This window comes from Anguilla anguilla, chromosome 12 (genome assembly GCF_013347855.1).
Source record: "Anguilla anguilla isolate fAngAng1 chromosome 12, fAngAng1.pri, whole genome shotgun sequence".
Lineage (NCBI taxonomy): Eukaryota > Metazoa > Chordata > Actinopteri > Anguilliformes > Anguillidae > Anguilla > Anguilla anguilla.
The window spans coordinates 42702594-42718063 of record NC_049212.1 but is presented as its reverse complement, the minus strand read 5'-3'; the positions used below and the strand labels follow the sequence as shown (position 1 = coordinate 42718063).

Genomic DNA, 15470 nt, shown 5'->3' with positions numbered 1-15470 from the left:
AACGCCGCTCCCAACACAGCCCCCAACGCCACTCCCAACGCCATTCCCAACACAGCCCCCAACGCCGCTCCCAACACAGCTCCCAACACAGCCCCCAATGCCACTCCCAACGCAGCCCCAGTGCCGCTCCCAACACAGCCCCCAACGCCGCTCCCAACGCAGCCCCAGTGCCGCTCCCAACACAGCCCCCAACGCCGCTCCCAACGCCACTCCCAACACAGCCCCAATGCCGCTCTCAACCCAGCTCCCAACGCAGCCCCCAACACTGCTCCCAACGCCAATAGCCAACACAGCCCCCAACGCCATTAAACAGAGCACTGCAGCGCTATCTAACTGTCGCCACATGAAACAATGTGTTGCCATCTAAGTGAATTGTTAAAATAGTACGGGTTCCAACTTTCACTGTTAAATATGCTGTTTATCCGTGCTTCCCTCCAGCACAGTTAGCCTGATGCTATCCTCTGATATGTTACTCTCCAGCACAGTTAGCCTGATGCTATCCTCTGATATGTTCCTCTCCAGCACAGTTAGCCTGATGCTATCCTCTGATATGTTACTCTCCAGCACAGTTAGCCTGATGCTATCCTCTGATATGTTCCTCTCCAGCACAGTTAGCCTGATGCTATCAAAGTCAAACGCAGCCATACTTCCTGTTCATAATGACCCAGGTCTCAGATCTTTTGTCATTCGTTTTGTTTGTCTTCCCATCTTCCTCTCTGTTTTAGGAGGAAGGAAAGCGGTGCCACAGGTTCTGCAACAGGAGCGCTGGACAGGACGTTGCCTGGATGGAGAAGTGAGTGTCTTTAGGTCCTCTGTGTGTTGGTGCGTTATCATGTGTTCTTGTGTGTTTGTGTTATTTGTGTGTGTGTGTGTTATTTGTGTGTGTGTTTGGGTTATTTTTGTGTGTTTTTGTGTTATTTTTGAGTGTGTGTGTTATTTTTGTTCTTTGTATGCTGAAGCCATGCACTCTGCCCCAGCATGCTTTGCCCACTCTCACTGTCCTTCCTGTGTGATGCAGTTCCCATAGAAACCATCACGCCCGGAGTGATGGAGAGGACAACAGCGTGTACCGGAGAGAGCAGCAGCGCTCCTGGGAGACTAACGTGGTCATGTGAGTTGTGCATTCGCATAAACGCATGTGCACACTTTGAGTCTGCCCGTGTGCGTGTGTGTGTGTGTGCCCGTGTGCCCGTGTGCCCGTGTGTGCGTGTGTGTGTGTGTGTGCCCGTTTGTGTGTACGTGTACGTGTGTGCGTGTGTGTGTGTGTGTGCGTGGGCTTGTGTGCTTCTGTGCGCATGTGTGTGTGGTTTTCTCCTTCCTTTCTGAGAGCCCTGCTCTGTTTATTGTTATTTTTGCTTTTTTATCGGTGGCTCTGATGTTCACCTCAGGCTGTGTTTCATCCAGTTAAGTCCCTGATTGCATTTGCTAGGCCAGGTGAAGGGTTTACTGTGAGGTGAATTCACCCATAACCACTCGCTGGGACCATGAAACCGCTCTTTATGGTCGTCAGGGAGACCAGCCGTCTCCCTGGGCCCCTCCGCCCCAGTTTGTGCCGAGGGGCAGAACAGATGTGTCACCCCAAAAGTCTGCACTGCCCCCCTCACACCTGCGGCCTGACTGGAGTCTGTGTGAGGGCTTTTTACCCAGGTAGCTACTGAGCCGTAGTTTGAGGGATGGAGAGAGAGATGGAGAGAGAGAGAGAGATGGAGAGAGGGATGGGGAGAGGGATGAAGAGAAGAATGAAGAGAGAGATGGAGAGAGGGATGGGAAGAGAGATGGAGAGAGGGATGGGGGAGAGCGACAGAGAGAAGAATGGAGAGAGAGATGGAGAGAGGGAGACGGATGTCTGGGAGGAAGTAGAGTCAACATCGACTGACACAAAGCACTGACTAATGTCGAGATCACTCCACTCTGATCTCCAGGGACGTGCACATGACAGATTAACAGGGCAGGCGAGCTCTGTCCTTAAACGATGAAGCTAACAATGCAGCGAATGTCTTACATATCGTTATGAGGGGAAATCGGACGCCTCTCTGGTTGTAATTATGTAGGGCTGCAGGTCCCAGTCCTCTGTCAGTGCCCAGCCCTGTAATTAGTCCACTGCAAACTTCTGCTCCATCACAGCACTCACTGAGGCGTCACGCGGCCTTGCATTCCCTGGTAGGGAACACTGCTTCATTAAGTGACCTGCTCATGTGTAGCTTACAGTATATTTTGCATGTGCTTCATGGGCCCCATTATGTAGAGCAAAGCCTATTTTAACTTTTCACAGTACAGCACCTTTTAATAGAGCCATTAAAGGGAACCTCCACCAGGAATAAAAAATGCAGAAAATGGTACATTTTGGAATGTGCAGCCCTTATTCTGTGATGGGACACTCAAACTCAGGCTTTAAAAACTGCTGAAATGTTCTGTCTGTCGACTGACCTGTCTGTTTGTGTCTGTGTCTGTGTGTGTGTGTCTGTGTCTGTGTGTGCGTGTGTGTATCTGTGTGTGTGTGTGTGTGTGTTCTTAATCCCAGAATTCAGAGGGCCTGGCGTGCCACCCTGGACCGTAAGCAGAGCTGGCACAGGGCGTACCACCGCCGTACGCATCATCAACATGAGACGGCCCCGCTGGACCCGTTCCAGAGCACTGCGGGCATGGAGGGACTGGGACAGGACATGTCTACGGTAGGATGGAGGGACTGGGACAGGACATGTCTACGGTAGGGTGGAGGGACTGGGACAGGACATGTCTACGGTAGGATGGAGGGACTGGGACAGGACATGTCTACGGTAGGGTGGAGGGACTGGGACAGGACATGTCTACGGTAGGATGACAGAGCTGTGTTTGGTCTGAAAAGAACAGGACTGTGTTTGGTCTGAAAAGAACAGGACTGTGTTTGGTCTGACAGACACAGGGCTGTGTTTGGTTGCAGTGGCGCAGGACTGTGTTTGGTCTGAGAGGCACAGGGCTGTGTTTGGTCTGAGAGGCACAGGGCTGTGTTTGGCCTGGGAGGCACAGGGCTGTGTTTGGTCTGAGAGGCACAGGACTGTGTTTGGTCTGAGAGGCACAGGGCTGTGTTTGGTTGCAGTGGCGCAGGGCTGTGTTTGGTCTGAGAGGCAGAGGACTGTGTTTGGTCTGAGAGGCACAGGGCTGTGTTTGGTCTGAGAGGCACAGGGCTGTGTTTGGTCTGAGAGGCAGAGGGCTGTGTTTGGCCTGGGAGGCACAGGGCTGTGTTTGGTCTGAGAGGCACAGGGCTGTGTTTGGTCTGAGAGGCAGAGGACTGTGTTTGGTCTGAGAGGCACAGGGCTGTGTTTGGTCTGAGAGGCACAGGGCTGTGTTTGGTCTGAGAGGCACAGGGCTGTGTTTGGTCTGAGAGGCAGAGGACTGTGTTTGGTCTGAGAGGCACAGGGCTGTGTTTGGTCTGAGAGGCACAGGGCTGTGTTTGGCCTGGGAGGCACAGTTTGCTGGCTCTGTCTGGCCGCTGTTAGTTGGAGTTTATGAGAGCTGGCCGGTGGAACGTCTGGATCCCTAATTAGGCCTTAATTAGCTGACGGAGTTAAGCTGGTTAATTGATAAACAGGGTGCTGGTGGAGGCTGCTGTGCTCTCCATCGTCTCGCTTGGCGGCCCAAAGCGAATTATCTTCTGATCTGGGGTCAGCTCAGGAGAACACACAACAGGAGGAGGAGGAGGAGGGGAGAGAGAGAGAGAGAGAGAAATATGGAAAGAGAAAGAGAGAAAGGGTTAGAGAACAGAGAAATGGAGAAGGGCAATCGATACTCAGGAGAACAAAAGGTAAAGGAGAGAGAGAGGGAGAGGGAGAGAGAGTGAGAGAGAGAGGGAAAGCCGTAGTGTTTTTGTGAGTGCTGTCCATTCCCTTGCCTGCTGCTGGCCTGGCAGAGGCCCAGGGAACAGACTGTCCCTCAGCTTTAGTATGCAGGAGACAGGAAGCCATTACACAGCCTTCCCTGCCCAGGGCAGAACCACTCAGAATAGCTTACCTTTAATTGCAGGAAGACATTTACTCGCTGAATTAATCTGGGAGCGGAATTATGTCTGGGGCTCAGGGTGATGGGGGCGTGTGTTCAGGGTGATGGGAGGGGGTGTTCAGGGTGATGGGGGGGGCGTGTTCAGGGTGATGGGGGGGGTATGTTCAGGATGATGGGGGCGTGTTCAGGGTGATGGGGGGTGTGTTCAGGGTGATGGGGGGGTGTGTTCAGGGTGATGGGGGGGTGTGTTCAGGGTGATGGGGGGTGTGCTCAGGGTGATGGGGGGGCATGTTCAGCGTGATGGGGGGGTATGTTCAGGATGATGGGGGCGTGTTCAGGGTGATGGGGGGTGTGTTCAGGGTGATGAGTGTGTGTTCAAGGTGATGGGGGGTGTTCAGGGTGACGGGGGGCGTGTTCAGGGTGATGGGGGGTGTGTTCAGGGTGATGGGGGGTGTGTTCAGGATGATGGGGGGGTGTGCTCAGGGTGATGGGGCGTGTTCAGGGTGATGGGGGTGTGTTCAGGGTGATGGGGGGTGTGTTCAGGATTATGGGGGGGTGTGCTCAGGTTGATGGGGGGTGTGTTCAGGGTGATGGGGGCGTGTTCAGGTTGATGGGGGGGTGTTCAGGGTGATGGGGGCGTGTTCAGGGTGATGGGGGTGTGTTCAGGGTGATCGCGGCGTGTTCAGGGTGATGGGGGGTGTGTTCAGGGTGAAGGGGGGGCGTGTTCAGCGTGATGGGGGGTGTGTTCAGCATGATGGGAGGTGTGTTCAGCGTGATGGGGGGTGTGTTCAGGGTGATGGGGGTGTGTTCAGGGTGATGGGGGCGTGTTCAGGGTGATGGGGGTGTGTTCAGGGTGATGGGGGGCGTGTTCAGCGTGATGGGAGGCGTGTTCAGCGTGATGGGGGCGTGTTCAGGTTGATCGGGGCGTGTTCAGGTTGATGGGGGGTGTGTTCAGGTTGATGGGGGGTGTGTTCAGGGTGATGGGGGTGTGTTCAGGGTGATGGGGGGTGTGTTCAGCGTGATGGGAGGTGTGTTCAGGATGATGGGGGGGGTGTTCAGGGTGATCAGGGCGTGTTCAGGGTGATCAGGGCGTGTTCAGCGTGATGGAGTAAAGGCATTTGGGGGGTCCCCTTAACATGGGTCTCCAGCAGGCCCTAGACACACACACACAGACACGCACATGTGCGCACACACACAGACACACACACACACACACACACACACACACACAACTTAGTGGCATTCTGCCTGTTCAGAACGCTGAAGAGCTGCATTCACCTGGGAACACCTGCATACATGTAAAGCTGAACATCTTACATCAGCACCTGGAGCATCTGTTACTCATCAGTGTGCAGCTTCAGAACACAAACGCTGTCAAACTCCAGCTTTCAGAGTACTTTACGATCAACAGCAGGAAAACAAACACATTAATCAGGAGACAAGCAGCATTCCCCCTGCAGTGCTGACTCATACAGGTCAGGTGACCTGACACACCCCACCCTGAGGCCCAGTCATCTCCATATGCAGGAGTCTGTCACCCTGATAAGTGCTCTACCAGCATACCTGTGCACTCTCGAGAGCCCCAAAACCACAGCAGGTAAGTCCCCCCAACCCCTGAGCAGGGAATTCTGGGATGTATGATGTCACCACAGGTCCTGCTGGAGAGGCAGCTGTGTGTGAATGATGCAAGTCCCGTTGGACTTTGGTGTGTTTTTCCCCCGAATGTGCTGTTTATTCCACATGAATGAGTTCAGCTTGTTCTCTGTCAGACAGAACGCCTGCCTCAATCACAGGAGGAATGTGTTTTCTGTTTTATGGATTCAAGGAGAAGGAAAATGAGGTGTGTGTGTGTGTGTGTGCGCATGCGACTCACACCCCAGTCGTGCCACACCAGCCCCTGTCATAGTGTGAGGCATGCTGTGTGGGGACTGCAGTGTTTGTGGGTGTGTGGGCCATGAGTCATAGCTCTCAGGTTAATCCCAGGTTATGGTTCTGCAGGTGAGCTTTGTGATAAACACACCCGTCTATTTTAATGTTGCTCTTATTTTACCCAGAAGCACACAACCGGTTCTCCTCTCTGGCCTGATGGCCTGATAATTGTGTTACATTATGTATGACATCATCACACCAACTCTCTGCCTGTTGTGTTGCATCATTTATGACATCATCGCATTGACTCCCTGCCCATTGTGTTGCATTATATATGACATCATCGCATTAACTCCCTGGGTATGTGGTCGGTACTTCAACTCTTTAGACACCAGTACTGTTCCTGTTGATTCCCAGCAAGTATAAAATAAACTATTTATTATTCAATCATTTAATTATGAAGTCTTGGTTAGTAGCATACTTTTGTTAAATTCTCTGATATCTGCAGGACACGCACGCATGCGCGCGCACACACACACATTCTGCTCAGTGATCCATGTTTATTGTAGTTTATTAAGCTCAGGCACCTCGCAGTGGCAGGGTTCCATTCATGGTTGGAACCTGTGACACTCCCCCCAAACTACCCCTCTCCAGGGGCTCCCTGCCTGTGGCCAGTCTCTCACTAAAAAGCAAACATTACAACCCCTCAGTTCATCCCCTCAGCATAACGAGGCCACACCTTCAGGAAGCTGGTCTTTTTGGGTGTGATGAGGCCACACCTCCAGGAAGCTGGTCTTTGTGTGGTGTGATGAGGCCACTCCTTCAGAAAGCTGGTCTTTTTGGGGTATGATGAGGCCACTCCTTCAGAAAGCCGGTCTTTTTGGGGTATTGGGGGTTCTGAAGGAGGGAGGTCAGTGAGCTGTGTGTCCATGTGTGATATTAGAGCAGGCTCCTACAGTACAGTATCCCCTGGGCTGTTTTTCATCTCCCTCATTCTTCCGCTCTCTTTCTCTCTCTGTTTCTCACTCTCACCCCCTATTTCTCCTTCTCTTTCTCTCTACCTCTTCCTCTCTCTCTCATTCTCTGCTCTCTTTCCCTCCCTCTCTCCCTCTCCCTTTCCCTCCCTCCCTCCCTCTCTCATACCAGTCCACATCTCTGTTTTAATGTGTCCCTCGTTGCGGTAGTTTTTATGGCTGTATAAAACAGCCTGTGTTCTGCCCCTGTTTGTGTTTCTGTGGCAGATTCATTACCTCCTGGCTCTGTGTGCTTTCATACCCCCCCGCCCCCATTCCCCCTGGGGGGGTCCAGTCTGAAGGACACGGCTCCATCAGGCGGGGGCATGCCCCCACAGCTTTATAAGGTCCGGGGGGCACCGTTCTGCACCTGGAAGAGAAGCGGGCCAAACTCATGAATTAACCATAAAGCATCCAGTGTGTGTACCACACAAAAACACACACACACTCACACACACATACACAAACTTACATACACACACACACACACACACACACACTCTGTGCAAGCCACTATATCTCTCACACACAGACACACACACATTGCAGAAACCACTTTATTGTACACACACTGTGCACACCAATATATCTCACACACAGTGCATGCCCCCCCGCCCCAAATACACATACACTTTTATTAGACAGTAAGAAAGCTCCTGGTTTTCTTCAATCTGTGTGTGTTTATGTGTAATCCTGCTTTGTGTGTTTATGTGTGTAATCCTGCTGTGTGTTTATGTGCGTAATCCTGTAACACATGGCCCTGACCTCTGACCCCTGTATCTGATGCCTCACAGGAAGCCTGTCAGATCACTCCAAAAAGGCTGCAGTCTGTTTCCTCAGCATTTCATCATAAATGTGACCAAATCTTTTCTGCTATTGCTACTCCTACTGCTACATGCAAGATATAGGGGCTCTGGAAAAGGTTCAAAGAAGGGCAACTAAATTGGACATTAGGAAGTCTTTTTTCACACAGTGCAGTCGCTGTGTGGAATAGCCTGCCAGGTCACGCAGTAGAGGCAGAAACTCTGGGGGTTTTCAAGATCAGGCTTCATATTTGTGTTAGATACTAACTAGTTTGTAAGAAAACACTAGGGTACCCTGTAGTGGCAGGAAAATGGCTCACATTGTTGGGCTGAACGGCCTGTTCTCATTATTATGTTCTGTTTTGTTCTGTTGTCCCATGCAAACGATAGTATGCTGAAGTTTATCTGAATATCTTATACAATTTTATACTTAAGTATACTTGAAGTATAATTAAAGATTATATCAAGTATGCATACTATACTATTTTTTCCCTTGGGATGTTATTTGTATGCACAACCAGTAACTGTAATGTTATCATTTAAATATAGTCCTGTTCTGAAACAAGGCAGTAAAGATGAAACACTGGGTTTATTTTAATAATAAGACTTTTAATATCCATGACTTAAATATTTGATGCTTTAGTTTTCTGTTTCTGCATCAGTGTGTGTCTGAGAGTCTCACTGGTGGTTGCAGCTTTTGCTGGTTCATTAGCAGTGAGGCTCGCAGGCATTAGCGGTGAGCTTTGCTGGTGTTAGAGGCGAGGCTCTGTTTGCTTGTTAGCAGTGAGGCTCTGTTTGCTTGTTAGCGGCGAGGCCCTATTTGCTTGTTAGCGGCGAGGCTCTGTTTGCTTGTTAGCAGTGAGGCTCTGTTTGCTTGTTAGCAGTGAGGCTCTGTTTGCTTGTTAGCAGTGAGGCTCTGTTTGCTTGTTAGCGGCGAGGCTCTGTTTGTTTGTTAGCGGTGAGGCTCTGTTTGCTTGTTAGCGGTGAGGCTCTGTTTGCTTGTTAGCGGCGAGGCTCTGTTTGCTTGTTAGTGGTGAGGCTCGCTCGCTTGTTAGCGGTGAGGCTCTGTTTGCTTGTTAGCGGTGAGGCTCGCTCGCTTGTTAGCGGTGAGGCTCTGTTTGCTTGTTAGCGGTGAGGCTCGCTCGCTTGTTAGCGGTGAGGCTCTGTTTGCTTGTTAGCGGTGAGGCTCGCTCGCTTGTTAGCGGCAAGGCTCTGTTTGCTTGTTAGCGGTGAGGTTCTGTTTGCTTGTTAGCGGTGAGGCTCTGTTAGCGGTAAGGCTCTGTTTGCTTGTTAGCGGCGAGGCTCTGTTTGCTTGTTAGCGGTAAGGCTCTGTTTGCTTGTTAGCAGTGAGGCTCTGTTTGCTTGTTAGCGGTAAGGCTCTGTTTGCTTGTTAGCGGCGAGGCTCTGTTTGCTTGTTAGCGGCGAGGCTCTGTTTGCTTGTTAGCGGCGAGGCTCTGTTTGCTTGTTAGCGGCGAGGCTCTGTTTGCTTGTTAGCGGCGAGGCTCTGTTTGCTTGTTAGCGGTGAGGCTCTGTTTGCTTGTTAGCGGTAAGGCTTGCTCATTCGTGAGCAGCGAGGCTCTGTTTGCTTGTTAGCGGTAAGGCTCGCTCATTTGTTAGCAGTGAGGCTCTGTTTGTTTGTTAGCAGTGAGGCTCTGTTTGCTTGTTAGCGGTGAGGCTCTGTTTGCTTGTTAGCGGTGAGGCTCTGTTTGCTTGTTAGCGGTGAGGCTCTGTTTGCTTGTTAGCGGTAAGGCTTGATCGTTCGTGAGCAGCGAGGCTCGCTTGTTCGTTCATGGAGAGGGATTGTTTGCTTGTTAGCAGTGAGGCTCTGTTTGTTCACACTCTGATCGCTCGCCGCAGTGCATATTTACAGCACCCGAAACTGTGAGTCATTCCCAGGGTGCATTTCAGGATGGGATGCTCATGAATATTCATGAGCTCAGGGACACAGTTGGGAATGCTCCTCCCACAGTCATAAGTCCTGGCGCTGTGCCCACTCTGGTTCTTATTCTCTCCAGTAAATTTACTTTGATATGGAAGTGGAGTGTTCTAGAGTACCAGTCCCCCAAATGTATTTTGGCAGTGGCCTTTGTTGCGAGCAGAAAATAGTTTTTTGTTGTCTGGGAAGGCGAGTGTTCCTCAGTCCCTGGCTTATATTTTACATTTTTCAATGAGAAAATAGATAAGGACATTAATATAATTTCCATGGTCCTTGAAAATACTTCTATACTGGAAATATTTCCATCTGGCACAAATGGCACAGTCAAGCAAGGTGGTGATTTTTCCCACTGTCTTTTTTAACGGTCGCATCTGTTTCTTGTGAACTTATTGCCTTGATTTCTCTTCCTAATCGAGTCTTGTAATATTGTTATGTTGATGAGGCTAAGACATCGGAAAGCTCACTGGTTTGTATAGTAACTCCACTACTAGAAAACATCTGTTACCGGAGAGTTAGATGTGTGTACGTCTGTGTGAATTAGAGCCTCACTGTGCGTCCGTGTGTGTGTTTGTGTGTGTGCGAATTACAGTCGCACTGAAGCGTGGACGCGTGTGTGTGTGTGTGTGTGTGTGTGTGTGTGTGTGTGTGTGAATTACAGCCGCACTGAAGCGTGTGTGTGAATTACAACCACACTGAAGCGTGTGTGTGTGTGTGTGTGTGTGAATTACAGCCGCACTGAAGCGTGTGTGTGTGTGTGTGTGTGTGTGTGTGTGTGTGTGTGAATTACAGCCGCACTGAAGCGTGTGTGTGAATTACAGCCACACTGAAGCGTGTGTGTGAATTACAGCCACACTGAAGCGTGTGTGTGTGTGTGTGTGTGTGTGTGTGTGTGTGTGTGTGTGTGTGTGTGTGTGAATTACAGCTGCACTGAAGCGTGTGTGTGAATTACAGCCACACTGAAGCGTGTGTGTGTGTGTGTGTGTGTGTGTGTGTGTGTGTGTGTGTGTGTGTGAATTACAGCCGCACTGAAGCGTGTGTGTGTGTGTGTGTGTGTGTGTGTGTGAATTACAGTGGCACTGAAGTGTGTGTGTGTGTGTGTGAATTAGTCGCACTGAAGCGTGTATGCGTGTGTGTGTGTGTGTGTGTGTGTGAATTACAGTGGCACTGAAGTGCGTACGCGTGTGCGTGTGTGTGAATTAGTCGCACTGAAGCGTGTATGCGTGTGTGTGTGTGTGTGAATTACAGTGGCACTGAAGCGTGTGTGTGTGTGTGTGTGTGTATTACAGTCATGCTGAAGCCTGTATGCATGCGTGCGTGCGTGTGTGTGTGTGTGTGTGTGTGAATTACAGTCGCACTGAAGCGTGGACGCATGTGTGTGTGTGTGTGTGTGTGTGTATTACAGTCACGCTGAAGCCTGTACGCGTACGTCTGCTGCCGAGGACAGAGCCTCCCTGTGTCCGTTATCAGCAGCCGTTCCTCCCCGCCCCCCCCCTGCCCCCAGATCGGTTTGAGGAGTGTGTGGGGTTTTTAACGCTGCTTTATTTATTTATTTGCCTCTCACTGGCAAAATGTTTGAGTAAGCATTCTGGGAGGAACGCTGGTGAGATTATTCATTAATTTCCCTGTCGCTTGTCTGAAGGAACTCCAAGACAGCTTCATCCACTCCCCTCGCCCCCCCAAACCCCATCCCAGCGCAGATACTAACAGACTATTTGTTTTATGAACATCAGGTTGCCGTACCCATCTTAAAGGAATTTATAAACCCCGCAGCCCTGGACTGCCCATCGATTGGCCGTAACTCATTCAGCTGTGCTGACATTAGCCAATTAGCTTATTTACAGCGCTGGCGTGCCAGGGACGTTGTGTGAAGTGCTTTACTGCTGTATCCTTTTTAACAAGCCTCCGTCATACATATGATGACTGCAGAGCTCCAGCTGCCTGTGTTTGTGTGCGTAAAACCAACCAATAAAGCACTTCCCCAAATTATCCATCGATTCTGTGAGTCGCCACGAAGATGAACTAAGAGATTCATTTTCTGCACGCGGGAGAGAGAAGATTTTATATTTCTGGGGGTAGGCGTATGTAACTGAAGTGAAATAGAGCTATGATTTTGGGTACTGTGAGATCATTTGGCCAGTATTAGTCTAATAATTCTGAATTAGGTAATCTGGCCTCAGTGAGTGTTTGACCTGAATAGTGGAGCCTGCTGGATCTTTTCTGTCACAAACCTGTCGTCTGCCTGGCCCCGAGATTTATGTGACCCATTACTTCAGTAGTTCAAAGAAAATTTTTCTTTTTAAAAGAGGGAAAAGAATCGATCTTCTCTCTGGGGTTTTAGAGTGGGAGAGGGGATATGGAGGCAGAGCCATTCTGACTTTTACTTTTTTAAATGAAGGAATTAACCAGCATTCAGCAGCCTATCAGAGTGGAGTGGAATGATTCTGGGGTGATGCATTTGGGGGTGTAGCTGATGCCATTGGGGTTGGGGTCAATGCCGTTGGGGGCGGGGTCGATGCCATTGGGGGCGGGGTCGATGCCGTTGGGGGCGGGGTCGATGCTGTTGGGGGCGGGGTCGATGCATGTAGAGGTGGGGCTGTTGGTGCTGAAACATGGTACGGTGCTGTTGGCAGGCTGCTCATGTGGTTGGGGAGTTGTTGGGTGGGCTGTGGTGGGGGGACATTGGTGTGACTCTTTTCTCTTTCTTTCTCTCTCTCTCTCTCTATCTAGCTCTCTCTCTTGGGGCAGTTGGACACAGGGATGGTGATATTTCTCTCAGTTTGAGCTGTTAGAGACTCCTGGACTCTCAGTGGTGAGAGGAACTTCCTGTTTAATGAGTTCCCACAGGCAGGGGGGATTGATGGTGGTGATGTTGAGGGAAGGAGAGGGTGAGGTAATGGGTTCCGGAACGCTGGATCGACTGCTGGATTTCTCACTAAATAAATAAAGTTTTTATTTATCTGAGCCCTGAAATGCAGTCCCGCCTCGCGGTCAAATCGGACCTGGAGCCTCATTTACAAAACGAACTTACGATCGATTTTGATCTTAAGTATGACTTACGCAGAAAACCACGTATAAGTAGTTATTTATAAAACCTTATTTTGACATGGAGATGATCTTATCTCTACGCAAAGTCTAGACTTGACGCAAGTGATTTTCCTGGGTATTGCAGTTTAAGGTCAGACCATTTATTTTTCAGATCAGCCACAGTTCTGTCTTGCTGCCCCCCCTCGTTCACAGCAGCGACGACACACTCCCAAGCTTCCTGTTTGGCTTTGTTTGTCAACCCACTATTTAGTTCACCGAATAATATGTGTTGCCTGTCTTCAGTCTCCTCTACCATCGCCGTGATCTCGGCTTCCAAAAAGTCTGCTTTTCTCTTTTGGTCCATGGTTATTCCTGACTAAACCCTCATTTGAGCTAGCATTATATAAGGGGAAATCGCTGATTGTAAGGCACGTTCAGGTGCCATCAATTTTATGTTACTTTGAGATTTATAGATCACAGGTGCATAAGTTAAATGGGCTTCTTAGAACCTGCGTAAGCAAGGTTTTTTATGCTCAGTATCTTTTATGAATGGAACGTAAGCACGCTGTCGGAAATTATCTTAAGACTAAGTTCAAGTTCAAGACTAAGAACATTTTCATAAATGAGGCCCCCGGTGCGGTCGTCTCTAGGTCAGTTCCAGCTCAGTGGTCTGCACTGGATACCACTGGACTGGGAAGACACACACCAGAGGCAACGTGTACGACCCAACCCGCTAAATGTGCTGTGCGTCAAGCCAGAGTGTAGCTTATGCATATTATCGAAGAATGCAGATCTACAGTATAATTGTTTTTTGTTCTTGATGGTATTCCAGTCTTGAGTCCACTCTTATACAGGGCCACTGGTAAATAACTCTTATACAGGGCCACTGGTAAATGACTCTTATACAGGGCCACTGGTAAATGACTCTTATACAGGGCCACTGGTAAATGACTCTTATACAGGACCACTGGTAAATGACTCTTATACAGGGCCACTGGTAAATAACTCTTATACAGGGCCACTGGTAAATAACTCTTATACAGGGCCACTGGTAAATGACTCTTATACAGGACCACTGGTAAATGACTCTTATACAGGGCCACTGGTAAATAACTCTTATACAGGGCCACTGGTAAATGACTCTTATACAGGGCCACTGGTAAATAACTCTTATACAGGACCACTGGTAAATGACTCTTATACAGGGCCACTGGTAAATAACTCTTATACAGGGCCACTGGTAAATAACTCTTATACAGGGCCACTGGTAAATAACTCTTATACTGGGCCAATCTGTGATTCTGTGTGAATGTGATTCTGCGGTGCCCATTTTTGTCTGTTAAAGTTCACATCCCCCCTCCCCTCCGCCCAGCCAGTCCAGGGAGCTTCTGATTGGCCAATTAGCTCACAGGTGTTGAATCTGGTCCACGGCCGATAGACTTGAGTTTAATTTCCATGTGATGAGAATGGAGAAGTGTTGTTAATTGGTGTCTAATTAGGCTGCTTTGCAGTGAAGACAAGCTCATCAGCAGAATCAGATAATGTCAGTTTGGCATAAGGAGGATAAAAGTGCAGAATAAAATGGAGAATCAATTAAGCGCTCAACCTCTCGGTACATCGCCACTTAACTTCCAATTTCTTATTAACTGAGAAAGGGCTCTGACATTACATACATAATTACTGTGTGTGTGTGTGTGTGTGTGCGTGTGTGTGTGTGTGTGCGTGCATGTTAGTGCTGTGTGTGTGTGTGTGTGTGTCTGTGCTGTGTGTTTGTGCGTTTCTGTGCTGTGTGTGTGTGTGTGTGTGTGTGTCTGTGTGTGTGTGCGTGCATGTTAGTGCTGTGTGTGTGTGTCTGTGCTGTGTGTGTGTGTGTGTGTGTGTGCGTTTCTGTGCTGTGTGTGTGTGTGTGCGTGTCTGTGCTGTGTGTGTGTGTGTGTGTGTGCGTGTCTGTGCTGTGTGTGTGTGTGTGTGCGCGTTTCTGTGCTGTGTGTGTGTGTGTCTGTGCTGTGTGTGTGTGCGTGCATGTTAGTGCTGTGTGTGTGCATGTGTGTCTGTGCTGTGTGTGTGTGTGTGTGTGTGTGCATGTCTGTGCTGTGTTGGTGTGAGAAAGAGAGTGTAGTGTGTGTGTGTGTGTGTTTGTGTGTGACAGAGAGAGTGTAATGTGTGTGTGTGTGTTTGTGTGAGAGAGAGAGATAGTGAGTGCAGTGTGTGTGTGTGAGAGAGTGCAGTGTGTGTGTGTGTGTGAGAGAGAGAGAGAGATAGTGAGTGCAGTGTGTATGTGTGAGAGTGAGAGAGAGAGTGCAGTGTGTGTTTATGTGTGTGAGAGAGAGAGAGAGAGGGAAGAGAGGAGCTGTCCTCGTCTTGTTCAGAAGAAGTTTTAGGGTTAGCCCCTCAAAGCCTCGCCCTCAGAGGGATGAAGCATCAGAAAATGGGGGGGGGCTGGGGGGATGGTGATGAGGCTCTTCATCAGTGTGTGATGTGCTCCTCCCTGCCTGTCACAGCAGCTTGATAAACTGGAGCTGCCTACATTAAATCTGATCAGCTCTGAGCTGCAGGCCATAATTACTGTAATAGGTTACAACATCTAATCAATACACATTGTGGAGATTACCTGCCGGCTGCCCCTGCTCTGGAGAGGAGGGCAGCGCTTTACCACCGTAAGACTCACTGCCTGTAAGACCAGCCGGGACTGGCTCATAGCCCCACATCCCTCTGTAAGACATGCTGCGATTGGCTCACAGCCCCACGCCTTTGAGTAAGACGTTCTGGGATTGGCTCTCAGCCCCACATCTCTCAGTTAGACCTGCTAGGATTGGCTCACAGTCCTGCTGTTTTCAGTAAGACTTGTCA

General features: G+C 49.7%; 1 protein-coding gene across 1 annotated transcript in view; it reads left to right on the top strand.

Moving 5' to 3' along the window:
- The window catches only part of schip1 (schwannomin interacting protein 1), a 239212-nt gene that overhangs the window by 9375 nt on the left and 214367 nt on the right, over positions 1 to 15470 (top strand). The window contains exons 3-5 of the mRNA XM_035386429.1: positions 726 to 793; positions 1019 to 1111; positions 2522 to 2672. Coding sequence (XP_035242320.1) covers positions 726 to 793; positions 1019 to 1111; positions 2522 to 2672 — 312 coding nt within the window. The remainder of the gene's footprint in view (positions 1 to 725; positions 794 to 1018; positions 1112 to 2521; positions 2673 to 15470) is intronic.